Source organism: Ochlerotatus camptorhynchus, unplaced genomic scaffold, assembly GCF_037179485.1.
Source record: "Ochlerotatus camptorhynchus isolate MF236.1 unplaced genomic scaffold, CSIRO-AGI_Acam_v1.1 ptg000763l, whole genome shotgun sequence".
In the NCBI taxonomy this organism is placed as follows: Eukaryota; Metazoa; Arthropoda; class Insecta; order Diptera; family Culicidae; genus Ochlerotatus; species Ochlerotatus camptorhynchus.
This window is the reverse complement of record NW_027041230.1, coordinates 101,148-114,703: the sequence shown is the minus strand read 5'-3', so window position 1 is coordinate 114,703 and position 13,556 is coordinate 101,148. Positions and strand designations below refer to the sequence as shown.

The following is a 13,556-nucleotide window of genomic DNA, read 5'->3' as shown; positions in this document are numbered from 1 at the left end:
TCATGTTCAGCAAGCGCGCGCACTCGCGGGTCCATAATGATCGTTGGCCATGGTGAAGATGCTGCACCGGTGCGTTGTTGTGGTAGGCCCGTAAATACTACTCGAATTAAGAGCCATCCATTCCAAACAAAACTGAAAGCCATGGCCCAGCTTCCTTCCAGTCTATCGCGGATCTTAGAGTAGAACGGTGTAGAATCAGTCGTGAATTTCCTCGAAAAACACAAGTCTCAGTGCGGTCGAATCGTGTGTGTGTCGCAATATGTACTTGATCATCTTCACCACGGCGATCGTTGTCCTCGGTGTAATCTGGTACTGGTCCTATCGGCAGCAGTACCGGTTTGCGGACAAATGGCCCTCGGTTCAGCCGCGGTATCCTTTGCTGGGCAATGCGACGATTATGCTGGGGAAAAACGATGTGGAGCGGTTCGAAGTGATCAAGCGGTTGTTTTCAGAGTCCGATCGAGTCACGACGGCTTGGGCTGGACCGAAAATGCTCTTGATGACCAGCCATCCGGATATTATCCATCAGATCCTGTCTAGTCCAGACTGTCTGGAGAGACCGTTTCTGTATCGATTTGCAGGATTTACCCAGGGAATTTTCACGGCCAAGTGTATGTAGTGTGATCAGAGGTGGTAAATGTACATTTTTCCTGTAGAAATTACATTTACCACCATGTGATTATGAGAAAGTGAGATAGAAAAAAGGACATCGTTGATCGTTGATTCTTGTTCTTGCAGTGCCAGTTTGGAAAGATAACCGCAAGCGGCTGAATTCCACCTTCAACCAACGGATTGTGCACGGGTTCGTTCCGTACTTTGTCAAGTGTTGCGAAAAGATGACGGACAGTTTGCTGGAATGTACTGATCGGGAAACGGTCAACATCCAAAAGTATACGGCCGTTTGCGCCCTGGAGATGGCTGCTGGAACAACACTCGGCGGAGATGTACTCCAGCAGGCTGAGGGCAAGCATGAGTTCAAGCGGGGACTTGATTTGTGAGTGATTGGCTGTCAATTATTTGTTATACAATTTTTAAAAACGGACTCGATGATTGAAATGTGTGCGTTTCCGGTTTTTTTTTCTTCGGTTACAGAGCATTCAATGGAGCCTCCAGAAGAATGATAACCGTGCATTTGTATCTGGATTTCATCTATCAAATGACCTACCACTATAAGGAACTGCAGGAAGGCCGAAGAATCATCTGTGATTTCTTTACAAAGGTACGATTGTTGCTGTGGAAATTGAATTGCTTAACTTCGAAAAATATACCGATTTTTATACATCATCTGATTTTTGATCGTTGACACTAAATCTATTCGTTGACAGCTTGCTCCCATACAAAGTCCCACCAAGGGGCACTAAAATCATAGAGGTAACTCTAAGACTAGAAGGTTCCGAAGAAACGTGCTCAACTTTTTGGCTCAGCTCTGGTACTCTCTTCGGTTCCTAACTAATCGATTCACCCCTCGAAACATAAGAAAAACCAATAACCCCTCATTTTATCTGTCAAACTTTCATAGCGAATCAAAACAAACATTGCGTAGTACTAGAATTTAGACTAGAATGGGGTACGTTAATCGTTTGCTTGGGACCAATAGGCTAGTCAAGTAGTGAGCCAATTTAAAATCGTTAGTGTCGTATTGATTGTTGCTAAAATGGTTATTTTTGCTAATGTAATCGTACTCATTTAAAATAGTTCCAGTATACCAAAATTGATGAAATTTTGGATTTCGGTTCCATTTTTAATGCAGATAACGAATATATATTTACCTCAATACCCCTAAACAACCCAATTGAGAAGCGACTGTGATTGTGAAAAGTATTTTGAAACAATTCTGTTACTAAGAATCCGGTTTTATCGGAAAGGCTCCGAGCAGAAGTTAATGGAAATATAGTCGAATTTCGCTCGTTGGGCTACGTTTTAGTTGGGCTCCTGTAAGGTGGGCTGTAGCCTACCGAACGTCATTTCTGACAGTGCTGATTCATTTTCGAGGGGCTCATGTATGAACAAATATCCAATTGGGTTGTTCAGGGGTATTGAGGTAAATATATATTCGTTATCTGCATTAAAAATGGAACCGAAATCCAAAATTTCATCAATTTTGGTACACTGGAACTATTTTAAATAATTACGATTACATTAGCAAAAATCACGATCTTAGCGCCCCTTGGTGTGACTTTGTATGTGAGCGAGCTGTCAACGAAAAGATTTGGTGTCAGCGATCAAAAATTTAAATCTTGATGAAGATAAGCACCAGAATCTGACGTTGACGTCCTAGTGACTAGTACGGTGGATAATTCACTTGGGCAGGCCATCAAGATTACTGCCGCTGCGCAGCACTCGGATCGGCCCAGTTCCGTCTCCCGTATGTCGCAATGCGATGAAGATTTGATCTATGGGGAGAGTACAGCAAAAAAAAATTACACGCTGGCGAGGCACATCGAGAAGGGCGCGTATGGGTATTAGACTGATGGAAAATTTGACTTTTTCGCTCCACAGTGCTTAAATGGTTTCAAATCGGGTCCTGATTAACCTCCCAAAGTTACAACTCATTTGGTTAGAAACAGACTTCACACAAGCCATTTGAAGTTTCCTTTTAATTTACTATTGGAAATCTTAACTTTTTGTGCATTGCCTTCTAGTCTTTTTCCATATTGAGCTGCGAAAAAGTTCGATAGCCATTCTTATAGAAAATTTTCTCAGCTACAACTTTGCTCAAGATCGTTTCTATGTAAAACGACACAGGAAAAAGTTATTAATTATTTAAGAGATTGGTAAACTTATGACATGATCAAGCAGCTGCTCTGTAGGCAACACTGTATTTTTTTTTTTTTTAATAATCCATTTATTTGTCAAGGCTCAAATGCGTTAGCTTTGCGGAGCCGAATATGTTTTACATTATTGTGTGTGAATATCATTTTCTTACAACTAATGTTAGTAAAACGGGGGCCGATTACTCGCGGTTTACTCGAGATTAGGGATTACATTTATTGATCATTTGGAGCGAGGACAAGGGAAAGCATTTTGAACTAATTTAAAACTTAAACGTAAAGGATGACTAAAACACAAAACATTAAACACATACATCAACAGCTTAAAGAAAGTCGTAAATAAGCTTTATAATGTCGATATCACGGCAAGCCAAGACGCCTCTAATTGGCTTAAAGGGTTGTTTTCCTCGGACCCTAAGGGAATCACGCAGAACGGATCTCGCCTTTTTTTTTTTTAACTCTTTATTTGTTCCAAATTCAAAATAAATTACATTTCATTTTTGACCTAGGTGCTCCAGTTGCTACAGTAACTTACCAGCCTTAATTGTTATGATGTATATCTAAGTGTTTTTACATTGTTCCTGTCTTGGCAATTCAGTATTTTAAACAGGTTTTTTAAACCTGCATGTCAGTATAACAATTGATAGCTTAAAACTAAATAACTAAAACTAAATCTTATCTAAGTATAAAGGGAATTAATCGTTGCAATTGAGGATTGTAACGATTTTTGCCGGAAATTATTAATTATTTTGTTGGACATTTGTGCTTAAGTCTCAACATTCGAAATTTTATGTACTTCGGTAGTACTATACCAGGGAGGCAACTTCAAAATCATTTTCAGAACTTTGTTCTGAATCCTTTGAAGTGCTTTTTTCCTGGTAGTGCAACAACAAGACCATATTGGCACAGCGTAAAGCATGGCCGGTCTAAAAACTTGTTTAAATACTAGAAGTTTATTCGTCAGGCAAAGTTTGGATTTCCTGTTAATAAGAGGATACAAACATTTTATATATTTGTTACATTTGGCTTGAATGCCCTCAATGTGATCTTTAAAAGTTAATTTATGGTCAAGTATTAATCCAAGATATTTCACTTGGTTTGACCAGGAAATTGGAACTCCGTTCATAGTGACTATGTGACTACTACTAGGTTTCAAAAAGGAAGCCCACTTCCATTTTTGTAAATAAGAAGAGAAAATATCTAAACTTTTCTGAAGTCTGCTGCAAATAACACGAAGACTTCTTCCTTTAGCGGAAATGCCTGTGTCATCAGCGAACAAAGATTTGTGGCAACCCTGAGGCAAATCAGGGAGGTCCGAAGTGAAAATGTTATACAATATAGGCCCAAGAATGCTACCCTGAGGAACTCCTGCTCTAACAGGTAGTCGATTAGATTTGGAATTTTGATAATTTACCTGCAGAGTTCTGTCAGTTAAATAATTTTGAACTAATTTCATAATGTAAAGTGGAAAATTAAACTTTTTCAATTTAGCAATCAAACCTTCATGCCAAACACTGTCGAATGCTTTTTCTATGTCTAGAAGAGCAACTCCAGTTGAGTGGCCTTCAGATTTGTTTGAACGAATTAAATTGGTAACTCTTAAGAGTTGATGAGTAGTTGAATGCCCATGGCGAAATCCAAACTGCTCATCTGCAAAAATTGAGTTCGTATTGATGTGAAGCATCATTCTATTCAAAATTATTTTTTCAAAAAGTTTACTTATTGAAGAAAGCAAACTTATTGGACGGTAGCTAGAAGCTTCAGCTGGATTTTTATCCGGCTTCAAAATTGGAACAACTTTTGCATTTTTCCATTTATCAGGAAAGTATGCCAAATGGAAACATCTGTTAAATAATTTTACCAGGAAAGACAAGGTACTCTCTGGGAGTTTTTTGATGAGGATATAGAAAATTCCATCATCACCTGGAGCTTTCATATTTTGAAATTTTTTAGTTATAGACCTTACTTCGTCCAAATCAGTCCCCCAGGAATCATCAAAAATATTTTCCCGAGAGAAAATATTCCGAAAATCCCGAGCAACCTGATTCTCAATAGGACTAGTAAGACCCAAACTGAAATTATGGGAACTCTCGAATTGCTTAGCAAGTTTCTGAGCTTTTTCCAAATTTGTGATCAACATTTTACCACCTTCTTTAAGCGCTGGAATTGGCTTTTGATGTTTTTTCAAAATTTTTGTGAGTTTCCAAAAGGGTTTGGAACTCGGGTCTAATTTAGAAACATTATTTTCAAAAGTTTTGTTCCTCAGGGCAGAGAATCGCTTTTTAATTTGTTTTTGCAAATCCCGCCAGATAACTTTCATGGCAGGATCGCGTGTTCTTTGAAATTGTCTCCTACGGACATTTTTAAGACGGATCAAGAGCTGAAGATCATCGTCTATTATAATTGAATCGAATTTAACCTCGCATTTTGGTACTGAGGCAGCTCTTGCTTCAACTATAGAAGTAGTCAGAGATTCAAGAGCATAATTAATTTCATCTTTGGTTTGCAAAGGAATGTTTGGATCGAAGTTATATTCCATAAATGTTCGATATTGCTCCCAATCAGCCCTATGGTAATTGAAAGTAAAGCTGTTGGGATTAGAAATTATTTCTTGGGATATTTCAAAAGTTACTGGAAGGTGATCAGAACCGAAGTCAGCATGGGTAACCAGTTGGCTACAAAGTTGACATGAATCAGTTAAGACCAAATCAATAGTGGAGGGATTTCTTGCAGAAGAAAAGCATGTTGGGCTGTTTGGATATTGAATAGTGTAATAACCTGCAGAACAATCATCAAACAGAATATTACCATTGGAATTGCTTTGAGCATTATTCCATGAGCGGTGTTTTGCATTAAAATCACCAATAATGAAGAATTTAGACCTATGACGGGTAAGTTTCTGGAGGTCACCCTTGAGAAAATTCTTTTGCTGGCCTACGCATTGGAATGGCAAATAGGCAGCTATAAACGTAAGTTGTCCAAATTTTGTTTCAACAGAAACTCCCAAAGTTTCAAAAACTTTGGATTCAAATGAAGAAAGAATTTTATGCTTGATTCGTCTATGAATAATGATGGCAACGCCACCACAGGGTCCATTAAGACGATCATTTCTATAAATCAAGTAATTTGCGTCCTTCTTAACCTTATGGTCAGGTTTAAGGAACGTTTCAGTTATAACGGCAATATGCACGTTATGAACTCTCAAAAAATTAAATAGCTCGTCTTCATTATCTTTAAGAGATCGAGCATTCCAATTTAAAATGTTTAATGCTTTAAAATCCATTACTGAAGTTTAAAGTCATGACAATATTATTAGCAAATTTTACTCCAGTTTGAATAGCATCAAACATGGAGTTAGATTTAAGCATATCAGAAATCATGTCAATTAATGAATTCTGTAAAAATTCCATTTTAGGGGCAGTAATGCTTCCTAAGTCAAAATTGTCAAAATTTCCGTTAGAACGTTGGTTAGTATTTTGATTTCTACCCGCTGCAATAGCAGCATAGGTAGCTCCATTAACTCGTTGAACATTGTTAGCAGCGAGGGGAGTAGGTACAGATGAAACATTTGAAGCAGGGGTGATATTTGTACCTACGGGTACGAATGTAGAATTTGTTCCTCGCTGACCGTTGTTAACAGCAGAGGAATTTGTACCTGGTCGGAAACGTGGAGCGTTTCCTACCTGTCGGTTAGAACGAGATTGTAGGATCGCTTTGCGAGTCTTACATTCCCAAAAATTGGATTTGTGGTTTTCACCACAATTTGAACATTTAAATTTCTTAGGATCTTCCTTCACAGGACAGTCGTCCTTTGCGTGAGAGGAATCACCACAATTCATGCATTTAGCTGGCATGTAGCAATTTTTAGTTCCGTGACCCCATCCCTGGCACTTACGGCACTGAGTGAGGTTTTGGAAATTTCCTCCAGTCTTCCTGAAGTGTTCCCACTTCACTCGGACATGGAGCATAAGGTTAGCTTTTTCTAAGGCCTTAAGGTTGTTTAGTTCACTAGACTTGAAGTGAACTAAATAAAAATCATTAGAAATCCCGTTGCGCGAATCGCCAGGACGGGATTTCATTTTCATTTTGATTACTTGGAGTGGCACAACTCCAAGTAATTTTGCCAGTTCATCTTTGATCTGATCCAGGGATTCACCACTGGGCAGTCCTTTCATGACAACCTTGAACACACGTTCAGTTTTGGTGTCGTAAGTAAAAAATTTGTGCTTCTTCTCAGTAAGATACTTGAGAAGACATTTAAATCCGTCCAAGGTTTCAGCCAATACACGGCATTCACCCCGACGTCCAATTTGTAGTGAAAACTTAACTTTCACGAAATTCAAAAGTTCCATGCGAAGAGCATGGAAATCGGTAGTGGTTATCACAATAGGGGGAATCTTTTCCTTCTTGGCATTAAGCCGGGAAAGTTTACTAGAATTTTTCTTGGATGATGGATCATTCTCATCATCCGTGAGCAAATCAAATTGATTACTCAAATTAATTTCTTCAGAAGGGGGGTCAAGAGTTTGCCCCTTTCTTTTGCGTTTAGGCGCCATGGCGGCAGTAAATTTTTTATCCAAATCGTTTTCCAAGCAGATTACTATAAGAATCTGAAGGATCGGAGAGGAAATTTCCAAATCGATATCCAAGAAGGATTACCTCGGGTAGGGTCCAAACAAGGATCGAAGAGGAATAAGAGGAGTTGAACAAGGTAAAAAATTTTTACAGGTTGAGCACTGAAAAGTGCTGTTTAAATTTGTTGTAGCTTTAGGTAGTAGTAACACTTCCTTAAGCAAAAAGCAAATAGATCCGCACGGCAAGAGAGCACGATGCGGACTCACGGATCTCGCCTCATGATGCAAGGAGCTGGACCAAACAACATGCTCGATGTCGTGATAACCGTTTCCACAGGTACATAAGTTGCTGTCGGCGAGCGTATTACGGAAGAGGTGGGCGTTTAACGAACAGTAATTGGACATGAGCCTGGACATTACACGAATAAAATCACGACTCATATCCAACCCTTTGAACCAGGGACTGTGGGACAATAGAATGTAGCCATCTTCCCAGATCACCATCATTCCACTTTTGTTGGCAGTTGGCGAGGACTTGCTGACGAGAAATCGTGAAAAAATCGTGGTTGGCGATTTGTCGCTCGTAAATATCGCCTTCCATAGCACCCACCTTGGCCAGCGAGTCCGCTTTCTCATTGCCCGGGATAGAGAAATGAGAAGGGACCCATACCAAGGTGATGATATGCGAGCTGTTTGATAAAGCACTCAATGACGATCGTATTTCCTGCAGGAAATACGCCGAGTGCTTCATCGGCCTCATTGAACTGCGTAGGATATCGCACCCATTCACAACACACATGGGCCGGGACCAACGGCTTTACTTCCCTTCCGAAGGAAGACGTGACCAGAGATTTTTATGCCTCAGAAAAATCCCACCGACCTCGGCTGGGGATTGAATCCAGACCCATTGGGGTGTTAGAGAGCAGTCACGCTTACCACTACACCACCGGCGCCGGCTATCTCGAGATTCTGACCAGATAGAAAGTTACTGTCTTCGGCAAAATTTTTCAGGAAGTCAAGATATTTTCGTTGGTGGAGTAGTTCAGAAAAATCTCACTACGTGGCGCTAGTATATACGTGCAATTTTCGCATATACAATAGCTCGAGATCCTGACCGGATAGAAAGTTACTGTCTTCGGCAAACTTGTTCAGGGGGACAAGTATTTTTGGCTGGTGGACAGTAGTTCAGAATTTTCTCACTACGCGGCGCTAGTATACACGTGAAATTCTCATATAAAATATCTCGAGATAGTTATTCAGGAGGTCAAAGTCTATTGCTTGGTGTACAATAGTTGAGAATTCCCTAAGCGGCGCTAGTAACACGTGAAAAAAATAAAATATCACGAGATCCTGACCAAATAGAATGTTACTGTCTTGGGCAAAGTTGTTCAGGGAGCCAAGGCCTTTGGCTGATGGACAGAAATTCAATTTATTTTTCACATCATTGCGCTCTCTCATTCTCACATTAGATATATTTCGAGACCTGCTAAGCTGTCATCGGCAAAGTTGTCCATTAGATCAAAACTTTTTCGTTGGTCGACAGTACAGAATTTCTTCACTACGTGGCGCTATGATATACGTGAAATCTTCGCATATATAATATCTCGAGATTTTGAACAGCTAGTAATTTACTGTATTTGGCAAAGCTGTTAAGGAGATAATGATCTATTGGCTTATGAAGAGTAGTTCAGAAATTTCTCAAAATTTGGCGGGCAATTCTCGCATATCAAATATCATAAAATAAAAATACAATTTACATCAGCCTAAGTGGGATAAGACAAATACATATATTTTGGATTTCTTCTACTGGTGAAGATTTTCATGCAGATTTGTGGAGATATAAATTGGGTTGAGTCGTTCCACTTGTATACCTCTGGTAAATTAGTGGTAACACGTATCTCAGATGGAAAACATTATCTTAAAAGATCAATATCGCTGAAACTTCCACCAAATGAATTTTTAGAGTCTCCCTTTCATTTAAGGCTAATTTCAAAATGTCTTATCGAGGGGTCTAAAAAAAAATCCTTGTATTTACGTGTGCACGGACAACGAGACTAACTCATAGAGTGAGGCACTTTTGCTCAGTTGAATGGAGAAATTTATAAAACCGTACACTCCCGATCATAAGTTTAAGGACACGCACTAAAAATTCCAATTTTCGTTCTTTTTAGAACATTTTAAAGATTTTGAATAAAAAAACGAAGAGGCATATTGCTCAATATCATTTTTAAATTTTGTATACCAAAGCTTCACCCAAAGTTACACTATTTTTATAAAATTACTCTGAAAAATCTCAGAATTAAACTGGAAAAAAAAAAAAATTTAAATTAAAGTAGACGTAAATGAGAGAGCTTTGAACAAAACACATTTGCATGTTCACCATCCGGAAGAACTTTGCCGCATGTACAACTTTGACGATGAAAGTTAGTTCCTGACCTTAAGCTATAGTATATACAAATATTTTACATACACACTAGCGCCGCATACCGAAAACATTCTGAAATATTTACTGTTCACCAGCAAAAAAGTTTTGATCTCCTAAACAACTTTGCCGAAAACAGTAACTTTCTATTTGGTCAGGATTTCGAGATATTTTATACGTGAAAATTTCACGTGTATACTAGCACCGCGTAGTGAGAAAATTCTGAAACATTGTGCACCAAAAATAGGCTTTAACCTCCTGAAAAACTTTGTTCAAAAGAGTTACTTTTGTTAAATGTAAAAAAGAGTTATTGAATGAGAATTTCACATTTCATTAGCGCTACGTAGTGAGAAAATTTTGAACAACTGTCCACGAGCAAAAATTTTGTGATATCCTGAACAACTTTGCCGACAACAGTATGTTTCTATCTGGTCAAGAACTTGAGATATTTTATATGCGAGAATTTCACATGTATACTAGCACCATGAAGTGAGAAAATTCTGAACTACTGTCCACCAGCCAAAAGACCTTGACCTCCTGAACAACTTTGTCGTAGACAGAAACTTTCTATCTGGTCAGGATCTCGATATCTTCTTTGTTGTAATCAATGAAGTCAAATCCCACGTAGTATGGCCACAGTTTACGCGATTTCCATTTACATTTTCCCTATTATCCGCATTTTTTTAGGTATTTACTGTAATCAAAGTTTAGCTTGTTTATATCAAAACAAGTTTTTTGAGGAATACTCGTTGGTTTCAGATCGATTGGTAGCTCAGCAACAAAATGGTAATGGAAAACTCATGTGTGTTGTACAAAGTACAACAGCGCGAGTAACGGAGGGTTAAGCAGGTTTCCAAGGCATGGAATGATCGGTGCCGAGATTCAGCTATCAAACGGTTCAAGTTCAAGTGCACCCAAATTCTGAACTCGCAACGGTTCATATGATTATTTAGATTTTTGCGGGACTTTCTTACGCAAAATGTCTCTCTAGTTTCGATTTTTTTTAAACCTAAGACCGTCGAGTTTTGAATACAGAGTATATTCCGAATCATGAAAAACTGCTGAATTTTGTTGGCTTTATTTAAACCCGCCCTTCTTTTTCTAGTTACTGATAGAGCGAAAACAATACCTCTTGAACAAAAGCAACAACAACGATGCTAACGCCGAAGAGGAATACAACAAACCGAAAATTCTGGTTGACCAACTGCTCGGAGTCAGCCACGACGGAAAACAGTTCAACGATATCCAAATCAGAGACAACGTGTATGCTGTCATAACGGGGGTTAGTTTGTTGACAATCCTCATTTTCCGAATTCTTAACAATAATTGACTAACGATCTCTCATCCAAGGCAACCGATACGACCAGTTTGGCAACGGCTCACGCCTGTCTGTTCCTTGCGTTCTACCCGGAGATCCAAGATCGACTGCACGCTGAAATCAACGAAGTTTTCCCCGGCGACTACAAGGAGTACACACCGGAGAACATCAAGAAACTGACCTTCCTGGATATGTTCATCAACGAAGTCCAACGCCACTGTACGGTGGTGCCCTATGTCGCTCGCGAAAACACCGCCGAAATCGAGATCGATGGCGTCAAGGTGCCGCCGGGCAACATTTTCATCATGAGTCTCTTCGCGATGCACAAGCGGCCGGACATTTGGGGACCGGATGCAGAAAAGTTCGATCCGGAGAATTTCACCGAGGAAAGGATCAAGAACAGACACCCGGCGGCGTTTCTACCGTACAGTGCTGGCAGTAAAAACTGTTTGGGTGGGTTGAGACCAGTTATTTGGAAGGGGTAATTTATTTTAAGGACCTCCAATCTATTTCAGGTTGGCGCTACGCGATCTTCGGCATGAAGCTGATTATGATTCATCTGGTGAGGAATTTTCACTTTAGCTCGCAAATCAAGCACGAAGATATGGCATTTAGACATGACCTGACGCTGAAGCTACCGTTCCAACATTTGGTGCAGCTGACGAAGCGAAATCCTCCGAATCTTCCCACTGAGGTAGAATAATGAACAAATGAAATATGCTTGTAATAAAATCACTTGAATATAGGTATAGTTAAGTTTATGCTAGGATAAATCGGATTTCAGGTTTCATTTGTCGTAAAGTGCAGCACCATTTCATTACCTATTCTATCAATAACTGCACACATTCATCCCACTGCGTCCTAGCAAGAAGTACGGTCGACTTGTTTCGCGCTCCGTTGTTTTGGAAGTTTTTTCGGTATTCGCTTGATATAATTTATCAGTTTTTTCTCACTAAGTGACTCCTGGCATAGTTCCCGGTAAATTGATCGAAAAGTGAGTTTTTTTTTAGTAGAAAGTGTCATTTTCGGAAAGATTAATCCGTGCTATTGGAAATTCGCTAACAAATTTGGGCATCATCGTTGCGTGGTCACGCATACGCGCTTACGCATACCCGCTCACGTATCATCATCATCGAGTGTGAGCACCCGTTTCTACATCTACATCGTTCATCATTCATCGTGCGCCTGTGTGTGCTGAGTGCCGCGCCTCGATCAAGTGCACCACAGCGAAGGTCATCCACGCTGCGCGTCGCTTCCCAGCCATCTGTGTAAACGCCTACACATATAACGCTCGGTGGTAGTAGTATAGGATTATCAGATAAGTTTTTGTTTTTTTCTTGTTTCTTTTACTCCCCCATTAGTTAAATTTTCATTTTGTATTTCTGTGTTTGTAGTGTTTTCTGTGTATTGTGTCTGTGCGTTCAGTGGGAGAGCGTTTTGCGCTCCCACTAGTTGAACAAAATGGATGTTTTGTCAGAAGACGACATGGATGACCATTCATCTCAGAAGAATGATGATGTCATCCCTGGTTCGTCGTCTCAGTCTGTCGATGGGCAGGCTGAGAAAAGCACCAGATTGCGGGCCTACCCGAATGACTCGACTGGCCCATGGGTTGTCTATTTTCAGCCCAAAAACAAACCCTTGAATGTTGTTCAGATATCTGATGATCTGACAAAGCGATTCTCTGCCGTGACCGAAATAACGAAGGTTAGGCACAACAAACTTCGTGTGACCGTCGCTAACCTGAAACAGGCCAATGAAATTGCTGTTTCCCAATTTTTCACACTGGAATATAGGGTGTACATTCCAGCCTCTGATGTGGAGATCGAAGGCGTGGTCACTGAGGCGAGTCTGAACCCCGAGATACTGGAGAAGCAAGCGGTTGGCCGATTCAAGAACCCCTTGCTTCCTCCGGTAAAGATACTGGCCGTTCATAGAATGAAGTCAGTATCGCTCAGCGAGGGTAAAAAGAATTTTACCCCCACAGACTCGTTTCGGGTGACCTTTTCTGGATCTGCCCTTCCTCAATACATCGAGCTGGGAAAACTTCGTCTTCCTGTGCGGTTGTTTGTACCTCGGGTCATGAACTGCCAGCATTGTAAGCGGTTGGGACATACGGCCTCCCACTGCGGCAACAAGGCACGCTGCTCCACATGCGGGGAGAAGCATGAGGATGGCGCCTGCGCAGCTACTGCACCAAAATGCGTGTACTGCAACGGAACTCCTCCTCATGCTCTCTCGTCGTGCCCGGCGTACAAACAGCTCGGGGACAAAATGAAACGCTCCCTTAAGGAACGTTCCAAAGGGTCTTTTGCAGAAATGCTTAAGACAGCCACGCCATCGACCAATGACAAAAATCCCTTTTCTCTTTTGTCAGATGACGAGACTGACTCTGACTTGGCTGAGGAGGGAACTTCTTTCAGTTTTCCGGAAGGTTCTGCACGGAAACGAAAGCGCATCCGTTCGCGGAT

General features: G+C 40.4%; 1 protein-coding gene across 1 annotated transcript; it reads left to right on the top strand.

Moving 5' to 3' along the window:
* The first annotated feature begins 259 nt into the window (after window positions 1–259).
* Window positions 260–11,788, top strand: LOC135714923 (cytochrome P450 4c21-like). The gene is made up of 6 exons (XM_065238319.1): window positions 260–611; window positions 739–994; window positions 1,093–1,219; window positions 10,873–11,049; window positions 11,118–11,538; window positions 11,601–11,788. Exons 1-6 carry the CDS (start codon window positions 260–262, stop codon window positions 11,786–11,788), a joined length of 1,521 nt encoding a protein of 506 aa, XP_065094391.1.
* The last annotated feature ends 1,768 nt before the right edge of the window (window positions 11,789–13,556 follow it).